At 36.4% G+C, this 22,116-nt stretch overlaps 1 protein-coding gene across 2 annotated transcripts in view; it reads left to right on the top strand.

The window, feature by feature from the left end:
- Window positions 1-7,097: 7,097 nt before the first annotated feature.
- EYA4 (EYA transcriptional coactivator and phosphatase 4) overlaps window positions 7,098-22,116 on the top strand; it is a 109,140-nt gene continuing 94,121 nt past the window's right edge. The window contains exons 1-2 of one of the 2 annotated variants that reach the window (XM_070952510.1): window positions 7,098-7,149; window positions 20,194-20,282. In XM_070952510.1, coding sequence (XP_070808611.1) covers window positions 20,250-20,282 — 33 coding nt within the window. In that variant the 5' untranslated portion in view covers window positions 7,098-7,149; window positions 20,194-20,249. Of the gene's footprint in view, window positions 7,150-10,125; window positions 10,153-20,193; window positions 20,283-22,116 lie in introns of those variants that run through there. The other variant, XM_070952517.1, reaches the window with a different exon arrangement.

The raw sequence follows: 22,116 nt of genomic DNA, 5'->3' as shown, positions 1-22,116 counted from the left end.
TTACTTTACTTGCCTAGTAAATAATGTGGTAAAAAGCAATTCCAAGCAATATTTTAACACTGAAAAAGCATAATCATTTTTTTAAAAATATTAATGATAAAGAATTACTTTCCTTTACTGTATATTCAACTATTAGAGTTGTGGTGATGCAGTGGTTAAAATGCAGTATTGCAGTCTACTTTTGCTGACTGCTGGCTGCTAGCAGTTCGGCAGTTCGATTCTCACCGGTTCAGGATTGACTCAGCCTTCCATCCTTCCAAGGTCGATAAAACGAGGACCCAGATTGTTTGAGGGCAATATGCTGACTCTGTAAAACACTTAAGAGAGGGCTGTAAAGCACTGTGAAGCAGTATATAAACAGAGGTGGGCTGCTACCGGTTTGCACTGGTTCTACCGAACCGGATGTTAATTTTCTGAGCAGTTCAGAGAACCAGTTGTTGGAAGAAATCTTTTCCCACTTTACAGGGCTAATCCTGCAAGGGAGGTAGGAAGGAAACATTCTGGTATGCCTGTATTTCTAGCCTAATCCTTATCAATCGCCCTGATCCTTTAAGTGTTTTCAGAAACTGCCTCTGGGTTAAGCTTGTTACATTGTAAGCCTTACGCCCAGACTTTCTGTCTGTAGACTGAGTTTCTCTGGAGTTCCCCCACCCACCCTGGAGTTTTTTGTGGTACTTTTATTCCTGATGCTCGACTTTCTTAAAGATTGTTAAAGGGTTGTTTTAAGCTTTTTGGAATATACTTCCAACACGTCTGGAATAGCTATTTACAGAAGGTTTGGCATAGCCATAGAAGAAATGGCTGAGAGGCAGGATGCAAGCTTGGCATTCTGTCTGATTTTTTTTACTGCCTTTCTGGAGGCATGTGATCTTTCCTTAAATCTGGATGATTACCTAAGGATATCTTGTGAGGTGAGTGAGACCAGCTGGTATCTTTAAGTGGTGCAAACGGATCTAATGATTGCTTCTCCTGGGTGGGAAACTGTGCTTTGTCAGTTCACTGAGGACAGGAGTCTCTTGTCTATGGGGATTCTTCAGTCATCCAGGTCATGGTTGTCCCAAAGGTGCTTTTTTTCAAGAGGCAACTGGACTTTCTTGGTTTCCAGAAAGTCCAGTTGCCTCTTGAAAAAGCACCTTTGGGTCAGGAGTCTCTTGCATTGCTTCGGAGTGGGCAAGGCACATGGTTGCTCACTGATAATAAGTGGATCCTCCTTCCAATTTGTTTTAGTTTTCTCTCATGATAAGTGAGTGGGGAAGAGGAAAGAGGGTGAATGTGGAAGGAAGGAAGGAAGAAAAGAAAGAAAGGAGAAAGGTGAATGGAGAGGAAGGAAAGAGAAGGAATGAGTTGAGGATGAGAGGAAGGGAAGAAGGAAGGAGTTGGGGATGGATGGCATAGTAAAATGGCACCAATTGTAGACAGTTAGCACCCACCCCTCTCCTAGAAGAATGAAATATTTTGAGAAATATGAAAAAGGAAGAATATATTTCCCTGGATGAGAAATGGAGAAACACGTTTTCTTAGAGGGAGAAAGCAACTCCCACTTTCCTTAATAGCCTACAGAAGATGTCAGCACTTAAAAGATAAAAAGATAGATAGCTATATTCATAGGCAAAACTTCCCTGCAGCAAAATCTGAACAAAGGCAAAATGGGATTAGCCCTCCCTCAAGATGTTAATTTGTTAATTTGTCTCTTTAGCTTGGCATTTTGTAGCCCAAATATGCCCACCCACTTTCTGGAGAGCTTAAATGACCTCTTTGCTAAAGAGTTTCACTTTATGAGCAAGAATAACTTGGCTGTTGATAGTTATCCTTGTATTTTAACTATTTTAATTCCTCAATGTGCTCTAGCAACCTGCCTGATTTGTAAGTCCGGGTTGCAGGTACTGCTGAGGAAAAGGAAGGTATTCAGACAGAATGGCTTAGGTTTCCATGATGGTTGTGACTCATTGATCTTCAGTGTGTATTCCCCCATTTCTAATCTAATGACTGGTATTTAGGGCAGCTTTTTCAAGCAAAGAAGCTTTTTGTATTTTTGTACAGGCAATCCTTGACTTACAACAGTTCATTTAGTGACCATTCGAAGTTACAAGGGCACGGGAAAAAGTGATTTATGACCGTTTTTCACACTTATGACCATTGCAGCATCCCCACAGTCATGAGAGGGCGGGTGAGGCGAAGCGCCCCTCAAGGTAAGTGACATCGAGTTTGCCACGCCCACCCAGCCAGACATTAGGGCAGAGAAATGGTTGTTAAAAAATTTGCAGCCCACCACTGTTTATAAGTCTAAGTGCTATTGCCATTTTGTTTGGTACTGCTGAACAGCAGAAATTACCCTGCTTAACTTAACATCTGTCTGTATTGAACTTATCAACTTCAAAAGGAAAACTAGTAACGCTTCATAAAGAAAAACTGCCTCATGCATTAGAAGTTCCATTCAAAATGCATGCTTATTGCTTAAGTGCTGTAAGACAATGGAGAAAAGTAATGGTAACCAGTCATGGTACAGCAAATAAGCATATGTCGAATAAATTTAGTAAAATTCAATGATTTATTTGAAAGTTTAAACTCGGTTCATAGGAAACCATTTATGTAGATAGCTAAACCATTTAGGTTTTATGATTAAAGTTGTTTTTAATATTTGCTTAGATATTTATAGTATTATACAAAGTTATATATTCAATATTTAAACTAAGCTTTTAATAGAAAAGGCATAGCTGAAAAATTTAGAGTATATAATTCCTAAAGTTGGGAAAAGGTAATATATAAACTCCATAGAAAACATTTATAACAAATTATTGAATAAGGTGCATATTTTCACCTATAGCAGCTGGTATTTGAGATGGGTCAGGCCAACCCTGACCCATCTCAAAAAGATAAGCAGGGTCAGACCAATTTAGTGCTTGACTGAGCAATTTTCAGGAGTGTTGTTAGACACTGAAATTAGAAACAAAACAAAACTGGAAACAAGGAATGGTAAATAACATTATTGTTGCCATTATTATTGTACATGAATATCATCAGAAGTCAAGGTTGCTTTGTAAGAAGTCTAATACTTGTTTAGCTACCTTTCTTCATTACACTTGACAGCCGGAACAGAAATAAACATAGCCTATTCCATTTTACTTTGTTGGCATTTAAGCCTCTGAAATACGTGAGGTGAGATTCTCAGTATACGGACTAACAGAGTTTAATGAAATTGCCTTGAGATGAAAACAAGCCTTTGTTGGGCAGAATAAATAAACAAAGAAACTCTCCTGGGCAGGAATAAGAATCTCATCAAAATAAATTGTAAATTGTGGTATCACATGAGATCTGAGCATGTCTGTGGTAAAAGAGACAAGAGTCTTGGCAAAGCAAAAAGCTTGTGTTATTAGGGATTCCCAATTCATTCTGTAACAACTACAAATTGAAAATTTCTTGTCATGTTTGTTGCATTATTTTCCTTCTGTCTAGCTGAGATGAATACTTGAGGCTAATTCATACTTTAGTCATTCTTATGGAGGAACTGCAAATCCAGGCCCAGTAACATGGTGCTCAGGTGATGAGGGGGGCAAGCAAATGAAACTATAGGCCATGGAACACATTTAATGTCTCCTCCTCCTTATCTTTGCTGTTTTTAGCTGTAAGATAAAAAGCCGTGGACTTGAAATAAAATGAAACGGTGGTGATAGATAAGCTTATTCATTTTCCAATAATCTTTGTCTTACCTGAGATCACTCACAATCTGGAAAACACTGGCTTAAAGATCTGGTTTTTAAAGTACATTTTTAAAAGAAAAAAAAAGATGTTTTTATGCAACAAATGAAAGTAGAGGTTTACAATACACTTATTTACTAGATACACAGGATCATTTAACAATAAGTTCAAGATTAATAGTTTTGTTTGTTCGTTTGTTTGCTCCTTCTCATCAGTGTTGACTCTTGGCAACTGCCTAAACAAGTCCCTGAAGTTTTCTTGGCAATATTTCAGAAGTGGTTTGCCATTGCCTATTTCCTAGGGCTAAGAAAGAGTGACTGGCCCAAGGTCAACCATCTGGCTTTTTTATTTTTTATTTATTAAATTTGCTTGTGCTACGGTAGGACTAGGGGTGGGTTCTACTTACCTTTACTACCGGTTCACAACAGGGCCGTGGACGCGTGCTTACTTTGCTCGCGTGTGCGCTCTTCTGCGTATGTGCAGAAGGGTTTTGATGTTGTCAGGGTCAGTGGGTGGAGCTCCTGCTAGTTTTACTACCGGTTCTATAGAACCAGTGCGAACCCACCACTGGATAGGACTATAACTCACAATTTCCCAGATTCCAGGCTGGGGCCTTAATCCCTACACCAAGCTGGCTCTTTTTTAATTAGCAGCAGCTAAAACATAAAGGACAATAGTTAACTATTTTAGAGTTATCCTGAGACATTTTGGTTTGCTAGGTTTGCTACCAAGCCAATTATTTTCTGCAAGGAATAGGAATATATTTATTTATTTACTAGAAACCCAACTTTTCCACCAAAGCAGCAGAAATGAAAGGTTCAAACTTATGCAAGTCAGTGAGCAAAAAGGCGGGACTAAAAGATATGTCATTATTGACTGATCTGCATAATTTCAGTATCCAGCCGATCCTTTATGTCAATGCTACCCAATCATATCAATCTTTAGTATTATACAATGAGAAATTATTTGCTACCTGAACCCTCTGACATGAAATGTTAACTGTATGACCAATTTCAGGGCAATGTGACTTCAGGACAGCTGGATGTATTCCAAAGACAAGCACCTTAGTGCCTATGCTTACATTAAGGGAAGTCTCTTGCATATTATTTCCGTGGACTAACCTAACCAGTTGTTTCTGAGACGTTCACAAGATAGGTAATGTCAGCCAGCCACTCATCCTTATTTGTCCTCTGGCATGTGGCAATCACTGAAAGCACCACTTGACATTTCATTTGTGTTTGCAGTAGCTGATAGGCACTAATAGACTTCTCCACCTGCCCAGAATTTGCCTTCTTGGCTTTGACTGAATGTTTACATCCAACTCAGTTGTTGGCTCACTCTGAAATCCATATGGGGCAGAAGGGGAAACCACATGGCCCAACTGCTATCTGGTCCCATACTTTCAAGCTTTAAGGAAAAGCAAACTAACTGAAGTGCATCTGGGCAGAACTATCCACTTATTTATTTTTATTTATTTTTGTCAAGAATATATAAGATTACAGATAAAAGTATAAACATGATTATGAATACATGAAATGTATAAACATTATGAATACATGAAATGGATATGAATAAAAAGGGACATTAGGACAGAGACGGTAGGCACCTTGGTGCGCTTATGCACGCCCCTTACAGACCTCTTAGGAATGGGGTGAGGTCATTTCCAGAGGTGGCCAGTGATTACTTTTCCAAAATGAAGCGAGCGGCTTGGGACTTGCAAGAATTCGGACATTCAACCAGAGGTGGGTTTCAGCAGGTTCTGACCAGTTCTGGAGAACCGGTAGCGGAAATTTTGAGTAGTTCAGAGAAGCGGTAGTAAAAATTCTGACTGGTCCCACCCCCGTCTATTCTCTGCCTCCCAAGTCCCAGCTGATCGGGAGGAAATGGGGATTTTACAGTATCCTTCCCCTGGAGTAGTGTGGGAATGGAGATTTTACAGTATCCTTCCCCTGCCACACCCACCAAGCCCCACCCACAGAACCGGTAGTAAAAATTTTTGAAACCCACTACTGCATTCAACAGGCTTGATGTGGCCTAACAGAAATTGGCTAGTGGCCCAGTAGTTATAACGACTTATTGAAAAACAAGCCTCAGTGACTTTTCTTACATGGTTTTGGTGGGAGGACAGAAGTGTGGAGGGAATGGATTTAAGGAAACATTGCCTTAAATCAGTGGTTCTCAACCTGTGGGTAGGGACCCCTTTGGGGGTCAAATGACCCTTTCACAGGGGTCGCCAAGACCATCAGAAAACACATATTTTCAAAGGTTTTAGGAATAATTTTATGGTTGGGGGTCACCACAACATGAGGAACTGTATAAAAGGGTCGCATCATTAGGAAGGTTGAGAACCGCTGCCTTAAATCCTACGAGTGTAAGGGTTCAGTGCTTGCTTACTACCGGCCACAAGTTGATTAATTGGGTTTTGTTTTGTTTTTACTACTCCTTAGGAGAGGAGGAGCGCATTGGGTTGTTGAATAATCCCACGCGGGATACGGAAAACAAGGCAACGCAGCGCACAGCAGCCGCGCCTCGCCAATTCAGCCTCGCCAGCCAAGGACCCGACGGCGTCGCAGTGCCCGGGGCCAGCATCCATGCCACGTGCCGATTCCCTCCCGCGCCCCGCCATCGACCAATTACTCACGCGAGAAAGCAGCCAATGGCAAAGCGGCGGCCGTCAGCTGTAAACACCGTCCCTCCCGCCCTCACTTCGCACACTAGACACGCACGCGCCGACCGTCCGCAGCTTCGGGGAGCGCCGCTCCCAAACTCGCAACAAGTCGCCGCACAAGTGCAAAAAAAAAAACAAAAAAAAAACCCCAAAAAAACCACCAACCCCAACAACGGAGGAAAGGCATCTCGCAAAAAAAAAAAAAAAAAAAAAAAAATAGGCAACGTGGCGCGCGTTTTTTTTTTTTAAAAAAAAACCCTTTCCCACCCCACCCCCACCCTTGTCTCTCTCTCTCTCTCTCTCTCTCTCCTTCCCCTGATACTCATTTCTGGGTGCTTCAGCTGAGCTCGAGACTCCCTTGCAAAGAGGAGTGTTTCCTTTTTTTTCTTTTTTTTTTCTTTTTGGAAAGACGGAGAGGGAGCGAAAAGCGCGAGGGGCAAAACTAGCGACACCCTCAAGAAAGTTTTAAGGATTTTTTTTTATTTAATTTTTTTTTTTTTGAAAGTTTTAATCGGCCGCGCCGATGTGTAAAATTTTTCTTATTTCCCCACTTCGTCCCGTTGCGTGAAGGAAGACGGGGAGCGAGAAAAAGTATATAACTTTGGAGAGGGCTGGTGCATCTCTTACCAAGAAAAATAAATAAATAAATGAAGAGTCTGGATCTTCGTCTTGGAGCCGGGGAGTGAATAATAAAACATAATACAGAAAGGAAGCAGGAGCAGCAACTTGTAAGAATCGAGCGAAGGAGTCCTGGCCAGGGGAAAAAAAGAAAAGAAAAAGAAAAGGTGGGTACGATCATTTCCCTTACCTTTTATTTTTCTCTTTCGTTTCTCTCTCCAGCTTCCCCCAACCCTCGTTTCTTTTGGCGGCGACGAAAACCGGTAGGGGGAAAACGCGTCTCTTGGTCCCTTGGCTTTAACCGCGCTTTCCTTTAAGGGAAGAACCACCGCGCGCGGAGAGGGGTGGGGGGGGGAGAGAGAAAAGGGGACACGAAAGGTTGGCGACCGAAACAAGAAAAGCCGCTGACCAAAGCGGCGGCCTCGGCTAGAAACCGAGAGAACCTGACTTCTGTGTCCGGCGAGCGGCTCTCCCCCCCCCCCACACACACACAAGTCCATTTTTGTCCTTCGCGTCCCGGGACCTGGGCGTAGAGGGCGCGCGCGTGTTTGGGTCTCGAGGGGGGGGGGAAGAAAAACAAAACAAAACCCACGCGAACTTTTCCTCAGAGGGGCGGCTCTGCTTGGGAGTGGGGGGTGTTGTCGCGGGCTCGAGGGGCGCTCGAGTTGCCGCCCCGGTGCCTTTCTCCCACCCCCCCCACCCAGAGGACCAAGGATATCGCCTCGGAGTAAGTAAGTAAGGCCTCTTCGGAACGAAACGCCGCATTGGGAGAAAAGTTTACCTCGGCTCTTTTGGCCAGAATTCCCAATTCGGCCGTCCTAACTTCTCTTCCCCCCCCCCGCCCCCATCTCGGGTTTCTTTGCCTCCTCCCGTCGCTTAGGGTCGCTAGAATAACAAAACGTGACATAACCGGTAAGAGAAATTCAGACGGCCGCTTTTGACGCGCCTGGGTTGGGTTCCTCCTCGCTTTTCGGCTTCTGTTTCCAAAGGTCGCTTGTTTTTCTAGCGTTGTTTCTCTTCACTGTGGCTCGACTGGACTTGCTTCAAACCGGGACGGAGTTGGCGTTTCGGCAGGGAATCGTCGTTGGGGTGGGGTGGGTTGAAGTGGGGGACGGGGGAAAAAAATTGTGAAAAATCTCCCAAATTCGAGGGGGGGAGTGGTTTATGGGGTTTTTTTTGTTTTTTTTTTACTTACTTGTATTTTCAATTGGAGAAACACTGTGCCAGCCTTTTTGGGAAACAGTCGGGTTTTTCTTTTTTTCCCCTAACTTGGATTATAAACGTTGAAGCTAAATCGTGCCTTATTTTGTTGCATTGAAAACCTGGAACTTTCCCGTCTGTCTTCATGTTTATCCTGAAGAAGTAAGTTTGGCATGCAGGGCTTAATGAGGAAGCTTGTTTTTAGAGTTCGAATAACATAGGAAATTTTTTTAAAAAAATGGGGTAAACTGCTCCACCTGCATTGTTTGTATACAGATTTTTTAAAAACCCGAAATGTTTATGAGTGAATTTAAGCTTACAGCTACAAAATACTTAGTTGAGCGCCTTCCCTTCTTAAAATTATTCTGAGCAAAGGAGGAATTGACTTTGTAGATCAGGTGAGCGAGGTGCAATGAACATTATACAATCAATGACTTGTGTTTTGATCTTAAAATACTACCACGTGGAAGACTTTTTTGTGGTTGGTCCTCCTTGAAGTAATAGTTATTTTATATTCAGCCCCATGGACTTTAGCCATTAATTGATGTTGCCTTCTCATTTAGAAGCTTTGGTACAGGAGAAAAGGAAGAAAGAAATGTGGGCTTTATGACAAAATAGTATGTCCTGGACCATCTCAAATTTAGCATTCTATGAAAATGCTGCAGCTAAATAGTAACAAATTTAATACATCCAAGCTATCTTGTTTGTTATTAGGGCTATTGTATGTTGCTCTTCAACTTGCAACTATTTCATTATGCAGTGACATTGGCATACAAAGTTTTTACTTTCCAAAGACAATTATTGATTGGGGATTTTATCCACCTGACAGAAAATTATTGTTAGTAAAGCGTGACATAAAACTGATCTATTCCTGTTTTTATATCTGCATGGTTAGAATGAGGTAGGGTTGACAAACGGGCAGCAAGCAACATAATTAGTCCTTTTGGAATATAAAATAAACTCTACATTAGAATATTAAGAGACACATTGATTAAATGATTAGTTTTCATTAATGAATGTATTAGGTTGGTTTGAGTCCAGGTAAAGTATATATAGGTTTCTCTGCATTTGAGACTCGTATATCCTTCATTTTCCAGCCAGGCGTTTGTGATTAGGGAAATAGAGATCCAAACACTGTTTGTTTGTTTTTTCTTTAATTTTATCAGCACTCCATTCTTAATCATGATACAAATATGTAAATGTACCATATTTTATTCCACTAGTTTCATTAAGAATGCAGATATATTTCTTAATTTCATCCAGTCTGTGTTTTTAAAATGCTTGTCATTTTTGTTTAGTATAAGATTTTTTTTATTAAGCAGTATCCCACCAATTACCAATATTTTATTTTGTTTGTGGCAGTGTTTTTTAAGGTATCATTATTGTAAAATAAAAATTATGTGCTTATAGCTTTGTTATAAACATTATTGGTAGTGGAATATCTTTATAGTGAGGTATACTATAGAAATTAAATGAATAAATGAATAAACAAATACTGGTACTAAATCAATACTTTTTTTCTAATGAGGCATAATAATTTTGAATTTTTGTGTAGTAGGAACCTGTTTTGACAGTAAGAGAGGATTGATAAAATTTTAACTCATCTTGCCATCATTTTTATTCCTTATTTGTACAATCTTTATAATTATATAATGTTGTTAATATAATAATAGGCTTTTAAGCTCTGTTTTTAAAGATAGAAATATGGTAGTTCTGATACCAAAAGAATTTTTAAAGTGAATATTAAAGCATCACAGTATTATTAATACTGATGTAAATAAGAGATGTGCAGAAGCTTAACTATAACAAATAGACCCCTCCCCCAATATTGTATTCATTTGAAAATGGCAGAACCAAATTATTTTGCAAGTTATCATGGACAAAATCTACTGCTGTGCTTATTTTACAGAAGAGGGAAAACCTACAGATGAAAATGAAGTTTTATTAGATATTTACCTTCTCATTTTCAGGTAATATCATCTGGGACATAATTGTATTTATTGGAGTGATTTTTGATAAAGTTCTTGGTGTAACCTTTAAAAATTAAGATATCCAAACTGCTTAGAGGGCTTTTTTTTTTTACAAGAGGAGTTTATTCGGCATACTTTTATATAGCAGCTGCTGATCATATTTCATAGAGCTGTTAAAGCACTTAAAACCTAAAATTAGGTACTGCCTAGTAGTAAATATTTTCAATTGCTACTTAAAGAAATAAATGGAAGAGTTATTCTTTAAAATCCATTGCTAAACAAAAGCAGGTAGAGTTTTAAAATTAAACAAAAAGAATAGCTGAAATTTATTTTCTTGATATAATTCTGTATGCTTTTAGTCTCCTTTGAAAAGTGACTCCCCTGCAAAGAAATTGTTAAAACATATCTTTGCTTGGTATTTTGTAAAATGCAATTGTTTCATAATCAATTTTATCTCCACTGAACATTTGTTTAAAATAAATAATCTATAATGTGGAACATATTCATCTGCTTTGTGCAATGAAATCTTAACTGATTTCCCAAGCTCACATTGCAAACCTGTGACAAATAGAAAATTTTATACAATAACATCTAAAATCTATAAAGTTTTCATATTATATATTTACATTTTCATTAATTATTTTATTATGAATTAATACAGATATTATTGTATAAACCTTATAACGCCAAGGACAAATAGGTGTGATTTGAAATTTGATGTCAAGCATGATAAAATATCATTTCTTGACATACTGTATTTATTAGTAATAATATCTGCATAATGTTTATATTGTACACTAAAGGCATGAACATTTTCATGACTTCAGGCTATATTTTGGGAATAATACATAAAGGTATTGATTATAAATATAATTATTTGTTGCTTTGGATAGCAGATAGTTATCAACAATACTACATGATTTAGCAGCAGAAATTACTTCGTGAATATTTGATCTCTGATTTAACTGTAAATGGAACATTTTTACCAGCAATAGTTTTCAAAAACTGGGTATTTAGCTGAATGAAACTTTTGCATATTATTAAAATACGATTAAGCTTAAAGTATATTCATAATAGCTTATTTTGATGCTTCAAACTTTCGCTCTTTTAAAGTATTTTTTAATCTTATTGTTTTTTATGAAATTACAATATAATGATAAATCTGAGTACTAACCATATATTTGTATTTATTTTTCTTAAAAACTGGATATAACCTTTTTTTTACTTCTGTGCTTCAGGTCATCAATGACAAGATTAGATATTTCTGCATGCGTTTTAAATTATGCAAGTTTATTCCTGAATCCTAAACCTTTATGGCCTATTCAACCAATCAAGCTGTATTAATCAGGGCTTGATGTTTAGGTACTTCAAAAATATGAGACAAAAGAAATCAACTTCATAATTTTTTGATGGAATAGTAAGCTATGGCAATTCTTTCTCTCTCCTCAGCTCCCCATATCAAAACGCAAAAGGGACAAAAGAGGTCCTCAGGATAAGACCATGACTAATAGTGGGGTCCAAATGTAACAATCATTTTCCATTTAACTTCAATATTTAGACATCTAGAACCTTTTGAATTGTTATTATTTGACTACATGCTAGTTTTGACATTTTATTCAAGTTAAAGAGTTGACCCTTGCTATTTATATAATGTTTACCTATTCATTTTCCAGTAGAACATTAGTTTCAACATATTCGGAAAACTTACTTAGTTATTCTTTGTACTTTACAAAGTTACTTAAGACATTTCTTTCATTTTTGATAAGTCTTCATAAAAAAAAGGAACATGAATTAGTTTTGAGGTCAGTTAATAGTATGTAAAAGTAACATACATACATACATACATACATACATATACATATATATATATATATATAATAGAGTTTTTTGACCTACATCTTTTGAAGTGACAGTAATTGCACATTATATTGTTAGACAATATTTCAGTGCAATAGAGGATATATGATTGATAGTTTATGGAACTTTAGAATATTGGTATATTTTATACCTATAAAAATATTATCAATATACATAGAAGAGCCAAAATACAATCTATTACATTATCTTTGCTATCTGTGTAAATCATTTATATAGTTTCACTTCAACTGAAAATAATTTAATTTATTTTTTAAATTAAATAGTTTACATGGCTACCTATCTCAGAACAGTGACACTGGTGGTGTATAACCCATGGTATCCAAGGTTAAAACACAAAAACCAAATTTTAAAAACCATCTCAGCAGCAAAGCTCACCTAACCATCTGACCCAAACATCTGGCCTTCAAAGCTTTGTGAAAGTCTAACATGGTTGGGTCTGTCTGGATTTCTGGAGATATATTATTCCACAAGGGATGAGGTGCCACAGTTAAAATACAACTTCTGGATCCAACAAGATGACCTTGTTGAATGGAGGGAACTCAGTGCATGCCTTTTGTGCTCTATCTGGTGGGCTAAGCAGAAGCTATGGGAAAAAATATTTTAAAAAAAATAATAGTAATAAGCAGGTAACTATATCCAAAGTTCACTTTGAGAATTGAGAGACCTTTTAAAGCAATTTCTGATAATCAGGAAGTTTTAAAATTCTTAGATCAAATCACTCATTAAATCCTGAAACCACAAATGTAACTATTGTATTTTGTTTAAATAATTTTGTTGAACTCTAGCTATAAGTTATACTGATTCCATTTACTTAAATTTACCGTTAGAAGACCAATCCATTAGGTCAGGGGTGTCAAACTCAATTTCATTGAGGGCCGCATCAGGGTTATGTTTGATCTTGGGGGGCCAGATGGGCATGGCCCCTCAACGTCATTCATGTTGGGGGCACCTGTGGTGGCCCGAGCGCTCTGCCACCAAAAATGGGCTGCCGAGCTCAGTTTTCAGCACCAACAGCCTCCTGCAACCCTCTGCCAGGGAAAACAGAGCTCGGGAGGGCCACCCGTGGGCCTTGCGAGCTCCGTTTTTGCTGGCAGAGGCACCACCGGCTGATCCTTCGCTGTTTCCAGGGTGGCCCCATGGGCCAGATCTAAGCACCCTGCAGGCCAGTTCCGGCCCTCAGGCCTTGAGTTTGACATCCCTAATGCAGATTAGGGAATTCAACCCAGCAAGTTGCTTGTGTATATGCAATCAAATATACCTTGAATTTGATAGTTTAAAGCTTGTAGGCAACAAGAAACATCTTTTGTTGTCAAGAAAGCTGTATGAACATGCCTATAAAGTCATTAGGAATCAAGCCCAACTTTTTTTTTTTAACTTTTACTTGAGGCATAAGTTTTAAATGTTTTGCATAGGATAAAGGTCAGTAAAATAAAATAAAGCAATGAACAATGCCAGTGCACCACAAACTCTATTTTAATGGAAGTTATCTCTTTAGGTAAGCTAAATGTTTTCCTTTCTTACCACTCTAAGTGGAATTTCACATAGTTGTGTGCATTTGTGTAAATATAAACTTACATAAATAAAACCACAGCAGAATGCTTAAAAAGAAGTCTCTTCATAATTTTGAGTACTTTGGATAATGCAGTTTCTTTACAAAACAGATTTGTAAACCAGTATAAGTGGATATAAACTCTAGGTTTTTAAAGACTTGTAAAATTTGATAAATATATCATGAGGACAAGCACAGATGTTTCATTGGTTGTATGCCCATGCCGGCTGCTTTAATTTACTTTCTTTCTACTTTAGTGTTCTACATTAGAGGTTTCAATAAGAACCTCACCTGTTTGGATAGATACATTTTTTAAGTATTGTTTATGTGGCTCTGAACAAATCTGCTTTGAAATATACCCTTTGTCAGTAGCTTTGAAACATAAAATTCATCTGAGAATAAATTCTATTTAGCTTAATGTGACTTTCTTCTGAGTAGAAATGTATACAATTAATGACCTATTAGAATGAGAAGAAATGGAAAAGTGTTGTTGAAACATTGTATACTATGTGCAGTTAAGAAATACTTTTTTGTTATTCCTTAGTCAAAATGAAAAAAAAAACAACATAAAATTCTGATTATTGTCTCCTATCATGATTCTGCTATTACCTTCAAGAAAAAATAATTCAAGTAAAATAAAATGCTCAGTTCAAATATTGTAAATTTGGGCCCAAGACATTTGTAGTTTGTAAAGGCTTACTTATATCTATATTTCTTCATACTTAGCCAAACATGTATATTAACCCAGTTGGATACAATTCACTTCCTGTTTTGTATGTAACAATGTATGAATGGAGTTTCATATGAGGATAGTTTTCTATACATGGAGCAAGTCTGATATGGAAGAAGAAATGAATGAGAAAGGTATATATAAATAGAAAAAATAATAATGTATTGATTTGTTCCCTTTTTGGCTGGAGATATTTAGTGATCAGTTTAGATTTGCAGACTATCTTGTTAGACTATCTTTACTCTAACAGTAAAACTGTTGGAGACAATTTTAAAATATTGAATATGTAAAAGTTCTATATAGAAAGTAACATTTGCAATTTTTTCCACATACAATGTTCTAAAAACTATGTACTGTATGTATGTATGCACGTGTGTATGCACATGCACACAATATTCTATACAGTAGGTACAAACGTACTAATTTGAAAGGCTATACACTCATGACTTCAGGATCAGATATCAACTTTTATGTCAGTTGCAAAGATAGAATTTCATTACTCTCATACTAAAGCGTAGTTGTTTTTAATTTACGATATAGTGATGTGAACATCTGATGAAGTATGTGGATATTTGAGGAAGTAGCTCTTACAAGTGTTTGCGTGTGTGTACAGTAAATTGTGAATATGTGTGTGTCCACGCACACTACTGTACTATCTATGACTTAGGGAATGTAAAAATAAGATTAGGATATTTCCTACCTTTTATAGAAGATTCATATGGTATGGTCATTATACATTTATAACTAATTTATCAAGCAAGTAACAATAACATCAGAAATTGCATACACATGCTTATTAATTTGATAATAGTGCTAACAATATACATAAATTGCCTGCAGATCTATATCTGTTCATGACTTACTTGTGTATATTGGATCATTTTATGTGAATATAGAAAATTTAAATGGTGGCGTATTGTTAAATTTCAGGTTTTTGTCATATGACTTGTTCTTTTTTAACTGTAGGACAATTAAACATATTCTTATAAATGAATGTTGTTTGTAAGGAAAGTGGCAAGGTTCCAGTGGAAATATTTTGTGATGATTTGGTTTGGAATGATTCACAGTTAATTTTAAAATGAGCACCCTTTAACTAATTAAAACCTAATATTTTTATCATTAGCGTTGGGTGATTTTCACATGTGTTATGCAAACAGTTAAGGGCACTAATAGTCATTTTGCACAGAACTCTTTTTATATACAGTGTTTAGTCACTGAAGCACTATATCATCTCAAGTTTTTGAGCTGGCTTCAATGAGGACCTCCTAAATTAATTGAGTGGATATATTTTACGTGGAGGGTACTTTCTTAAGGTTACTTCAAGTTTATGATGACTATTGCTTGGTTTCTAAATTATTATGGCAAAATTTGCTCTCCGAATAAACTAAAGGGGGAATTGTTGTCTATCTCGTATGTATCAGTTACATTTGCCACAATACAGTTATGTAAATTAACTTTAGTATTCTGATATTTTTCCATTGATCTGGAGTAAAATAAATCACTTAGTGTAGGGATCCCCAACCCCGGACCATGGACTGGTATGGTCCGCAGCCTGTTAGGAACCGAGCTATGCAAGCGAGTGAAGCTTCATCTGCGCATGCGTAGAATCTAGGTAGCGCGTGAAACCATCCTTCCCCTCCTGGTCTGTGGAAAAAATGTTTTCCATGAAACCGTTCCCTGGTGCCAAAAAGATTGGGGACCACTGACTTAGTGGAACAATATGAGAAAGGCACAAGATGTTGGAAACCATGTTGTGTATGTGTATTAGGCAACAAAATAATATCCAGTTGAAGTCTGATCTTAGCTTCAAAGATTTTTTTTTACAAACTTCACCTGAAAAGCTGAGATAAAACTGTCAAACGTGGCTGTATTGGAACTTTTTCTGCCCTGTATCTCTGACCTTTCAAATTACAACCGTTATTTTAGAACTCTATAGCATTCAGAAAATCATATTTGTTACTTTCCTTATCTTTGATGCTTGGCAATTTTAGTTGCCATGTTGTTTATACACTACGAATATTTTGAATCTTAGAATCTTTAATTAGATTACATCATTGTCTGAAAGGCAAAAGTTAATGGCTTTGTGGTGTTTCCTTCTCCTGATCGCTGTCTCTGTTCCTGCTGATATTTTTGCTTGCTGTGTAATGTTAGCAGTCAGGTCTTATAATGACCGTACCACTGTTACTTGGAGTAGTTGTGCCCATATTGATTAAGGGTAAGGTATAAAAGCATAAATCGAGAGTAACCTCATTTCTTGTTTTGCCTGTTAAATAATCATTATCTCTTGGATAGTGAAGACAGAAGAAAGGTAGTGAACTCCGGGGAATCAGAAGATGAAAATACTGTCAATACAATAGGAGCAATTGTTAAGCTCATTAACTATGATGTCCTTTAAAAAATAGGGGAATATATTCACAGTTCAGATACATACACACATATAACATTAAAAAGTGTCTGTGGGAACTAAAGAAAAAAAGAGAGAGACTTTCAGTAAGCAAAGGAAGCCTGTAAACTTATTTGAGTCATGTGTACTTTAGCTTAGGTATGGTCAATGGTTTAAGTTTCAAAGACTTTCTGATACAGTTTTATACCAGATGTCAACTGACAATATAAATTATTATTTATGAACATATTAGTTGACATCTGGTATAAAAATTAGGATGCTGTAAAAGAATTTTGTAAAAGTGTATTAAATGTGTTAATATAGAAAGTTATCTTCAATAACAAACAGTTTTTTTGGGGAAAAAATTAAACATAAAATACTACAACTTTAAATTGCATCTACAGATGGCAGATGTCTATCTTCACACTAAATGGTCTATAAACTGTTGAAAATATTTTTTTTAAAGTTAAAAAAATGATTTATAACTGGCATACAAAATGATCAATCTTCTGTTTTAGTATTTTTTAACATGAAATGTATCTTGTAATTTGACTTGGGAACCAAGTCAAGTTGTATCAGTAATAAAAGAATATTACTACCTTTCTTAGAATTTTTGAGTTCCTAAATGTTTTTGCTCATAAAATCCAGGACAATCATATCCTAAAAGTAGTTTATTTCCCATCTGTCCTAAATATTGCTGTATATTGCAGTTAACAAATCACAGTGGCCATGAACACATAGTCAAAGCCCTGACTTTTTTTTTTTTTACATGTGTGGTGCACATAAAAAGGAGCAAGGCTTCAGTTAAAGCTGCCATCTTGACTTTTTTTATTCCCTCCTGCAGGCGCCCCTGCATTAGTGATCATTTTTGTAGTAGTTTCAAAGTTCTGCTTTAAATTTTGATTTCTCTTGATAGCACGGGGAACCATGATTGGTCAATCTGGCCCTGGCATCATTATTTTTGGTCTTGAGCTATCAGCTATCAGCTTTTTGTCATAAAAATTGAGGGAAAACACCTACTATTAATTGTTCCAGAAAATATTTGGGAAATACATGAGACTTGGTGCCATACCAAAACATCTTGGGTGGTACTTAGAAATTCTGCACATCGATAAAATTCCATCTGTCAATTGCAAAATGCCACACCTTGTATCCAGATGGGTTCTAAATGATGGGTTCCGCCGGTTCTGCCGAGCTGGTAGCGGTGACGATATGATGTCACCGAACCGGTTCTGGCCACCCCCCTGCATTATTCTTACCTTTTATTTGGCCCCATCCCCAATCTATTGCTGCCTCCTGAGTCCCAGCTGATCAGCTAGAGGGAAAAAAACTGTTTAAACTCTTGCTGCGAGGCTTCAAAGGGCCGCCCTACAGCTGATCAGTGTTAAAACAAATGAGTAGACCAGTGCCTGCAAAAATAAATGGGTAGACCGGTGCCTGCAAAAATAAATGGATAGACCAGTGCCTCCAAAAACAAATAAGTAGACCGATGCCTCCAAAAACAAATGAGTAGATCGGTGCCTCCAAAAACAAATGAGTAGACCGGTGCCTCCAAAAACAAATGAGTTGACCGGTACAGCTCTGCAAGCAGTTAAAAGCCTGGTAGACCAGTACCTCTGCTAAATCCTAAAGAATTGTCACATGACCATCAAGCCACGCCCACAAAATAAGTCACACCCACAGAACCGGTAGTAAAAAAATTTAGAACTCACCCCTGCTTCTAAAGGACAGCTGCTTGATAGTGATTGTGCTGGAGAAATAACACTCATTTCTGTTTTTGTTCAAATGATCTAATTGCTTTGTTGATGTTTTCTGAGAGCAAAAAATCTTATCTTTGGTGGCATTTTAGCTGTTGATAAATTAAAATAGATAAAGCATATCTTCTGGATCCATTTTAATTTCATTTTGGGGATAATTATTAAAAAGAAGCTATTTTATTCACCTTGTAATACATTGCAAGGTTATAAGATAAATTCTAGTGAGTCACTTTTATGTGACCAATGATTTTACTTGGTTAAGATGTGACTTGGACTCATTCGCTTATAGCTGCTTCAATCTATTCTGCTCAAGTGATTTCAAAGAATGGGACTGACCTTATTGTTGGTGCTATGGCTGAAGGGGTGAAAAAGGGTGGAATGACTTCACTAGAAGACATTTTCAGTTTTAGAGTTCAATGCCTTTAGTATGCCAATAAAAATAAACTTTATTTAAATATACAAGAATCTTTCTATTTAAATTTCCAATTTTGAAAACATGATTGCATTTGCACTCTGTCAATTGTACATAATTCCGAACTTCTCAAATCTGACAATCATTTGGCCTATTCTAATGTTTTCTACACGGTATTGAATTTTCAGCCAATTTAGAATGCTAGGTTGAATGCTTTGTCGACTAAGGCCTGCTATGGGGAGCAGCTTTATTGTCTAGTAGTACACTTTTAGGCATGTTTCATGAAAACAGATGCAACTTGTAACCATATTATCATGACGTTCCCTGGTTTTAAAATCCTTTGGAGTAACCTATCCTTCAGAAAGGCAGTAAAAACATACTTTTTCAGAGGTCCTATGGTCAAGTTTAATTATGCCTCATGCCATCATGAAAATATTGGTTATTTCCATTTTGATAGGTTGTGTAGTTATTAGTGAATATGTTTACTTTATTATAAACTGCATGGAGTCATTTTGGAATAAAGCAGTATACAAATATATCAACAATAAACCCATCTCTAAGAGAGTAAAATTTCATGTATGAACTTAAAAATGATTTCATGAGGAATTATTCCATGTTGTAATAAAAGGTACTACTTGGCAAGTTATTGCAGGAAAGATGTGTTACTTACCATGTACATGAAGTTATATTCTAATTAACTGAAGTGTCATTCTCATCTTGCTTTCATGAATTGGCTATTAAAGTAGATTATCTTCCTTTTTAGATATGAATATTAGCAATCCAAGTAATTCTTTTAAATGAAACTGCTAACTTACATTTCTAAGATCTGGATCACAAATTTAAAATGTTGTATTTGATATTTCTATAACCTTTTCTATGTTCAGATAGGGATTCATCAAATTTTAAGCTTATTTAGTACTGATTCTTAGCTAATGCTTTTGCTGATTGATTCTAGAATGATTTTTCTATCATTCTATCAAAAGACTCATTTGCATATGAAAACTGGAATTTGATTTACATTTCACATGGAGTTATTACCAAAAATAGTAAATGCAGATAAATTCTCAAAATTTTGATACAGTTTTCTATTTCTATCAACAAACAATGATTTGAAGGAAGATATGGTAAAAATGAAAAAAAAAATAGTGGTAAATAACATGTGAACCTTCTACTATTGATGTCAGTTGCTGTACTTAAAATGATGCTTTTCTTTCAGCTATGAACAAATGAATGTATAGGAATAGAACCTAGTTTCTAATATGTAGTTGTATATATATATATGTACAACTGTAGAAACAAAGTAATACTTTGTCTTGTTGTTTTTAAAATTAGGACATCCAGTTACTTCTCAGTTGCTTCTCTTTGTGGAAGAAAAGTGAGTAACCTCCATGGAAGATACTCAGGATTTAAATGAACAGTCAGTAAGTAAATATTTGGCTAAATTGTCACACATTTATTTTTAATGGGATAGGTCCAACATTATGTGAGAAAATTGCTCAAACAGCCGGACTTTTCATTTCACTTTTCACTCCTCTGTGTCTCCCCATGGAAGGTTCCATAGCCTTGCAGAATAGATGGGGAGAATTACAGAACTGTACTATTGACAGATGCAATTTTCATAGCAGAGTAGAAATCCATATGCTCAATGATATTTTTCAGCTGTATATAAGAATGTGTACTTCTGTCAGCATTTGTGTTTTTATAACATAGATAGATTATATTCCATACTTAGTCCTTGACTTACAACCATTTGTTTAGTAAATTACAATGGCACTGAAAAATGTGACATATGATCATATTTTTACATTTATGCCCATTGGATCCTCCCTGTGGTCATGTGGTCAAAATTTGTGTAATTGGCAACTGGCATGTATTTCTGACAGTTGCCAGGTCCCAGGATCATGTGATCGTCATTTGTAACTTCCCTACTGACTTCTGACAAGCAAAGTCAATGGGAGAAGCCAGATTCACTTAAAGACCACATGATTCATCGGATAACTGCAATGATTTGCTTAACACCTTTGGATGGATAAATAAATAAATAAATAAATAAATAAATAAATAAATAAATAAATAAATGACCACAATTTATTTAATAACTGCCTTGCTTAGCAATGGAAATTTTGGGCTCAATGATGGTTTGGTCCTCAATTGAGGACTACCAGCACATTGTAACAAAATGGACAAAGTTTTTGTATTATTGCTATATTTGCTGACTGTATTCCTGTCCAAATACTTCACTTTCTCCTCCTCCTCCTCTTACTACTACTACTGCTGCTACTACTACTGCTACAATAATATATTTAACCAGAAGTTGGACTGCTTGAATGTAGTATAGGATATCCTCATATACATCTCTTTATTTTGGAGATGCTTTTGGTTTTGAATTAAATACTCTTTAATTCTGTTATGGAAATAATTATTCAGCTAAATAGTTCTCAGAATTAATAATTAACATTATCAAGCTTTAAAAGACTATGCAGTTTAATAGTAGTCAGTAAGATAATTATAATAACCAATAGTTCTAGGCGGAACTATGGATTTAATGGATTGGTTTAGGGACTATATATGATGTGCAATATCTTTATTCAAGTTTTGGGCACATTGCAAGTGCAATTCAGAATTGTAGTCTGACAAAATGGGCAGCTCATAGGCTCCATGAAAGCTCTTTCCTTCCTTCCTGCAATGCTTCAACCTCTCCCAGAAAATAATGTTGATTAAATTGTGGTAAAATATAGTTTTTGTAGCTTTTGTTTTTTCTTTTATAAAATAAAAAAACCCTTAAAATTAAAACATTCACCTTCTAGGATTAATATACTTTTAGTAAATGCTCAGACCCATCCCCGCCCTCCCATCCCTGTCAAAAGCTGATTTAGGCTTAATCCCAAACCCCTAGAAAACACAGCCACACTTTTTCTTTAAAAAATGGTGGGATGGTAGGAGAAAAGCAGCCCATCCCTTAAGATGTGTATATGTTTATTGAAGGCAAAACTATTTTTCAAGGTTCAACAATCATTAGAATGTTAAAAGTAGCAGTTTTAATTTTCAACTTCTTTAATATGTTTACTAACATATTAAATCAATCCATGTTATGTATGATCTCATTCAATGCAAATTTGGAGAAACTGCAGAAAATGTATCTGTAGTAGCCAAATTTAAAGTATAGGTACAGTATATTCATGGTAGTCCTTCAGGTTCAAAGAAGACACACTTATGCAATTTATCTTTGAACATGGAGGTGGCTTTACAGTTCCA

Source organism: Pituophis catenifer, unplaced genomic scaffold (genome assembly GCF_029215685.1).
Source record: "Pituophis catenifer annectens isolate HBS135680 unplaced genomic scaffold, rPitCat1.0.hap2 SCAF_1, whole genome shotgun sequence".
Taxonomy (NCBI): domain Eukaryota; kingdom Metazoa; phylum Chordata; class Lepidosauria; order Squamata; family Colubridae; genus Pituophis; species Pituophis catenifer.
The sequence above is the reverse complement of the archived record's forward strand: the minus strand, read 5'-3'. Positions and strand labels throughout refer to the sequence as shown.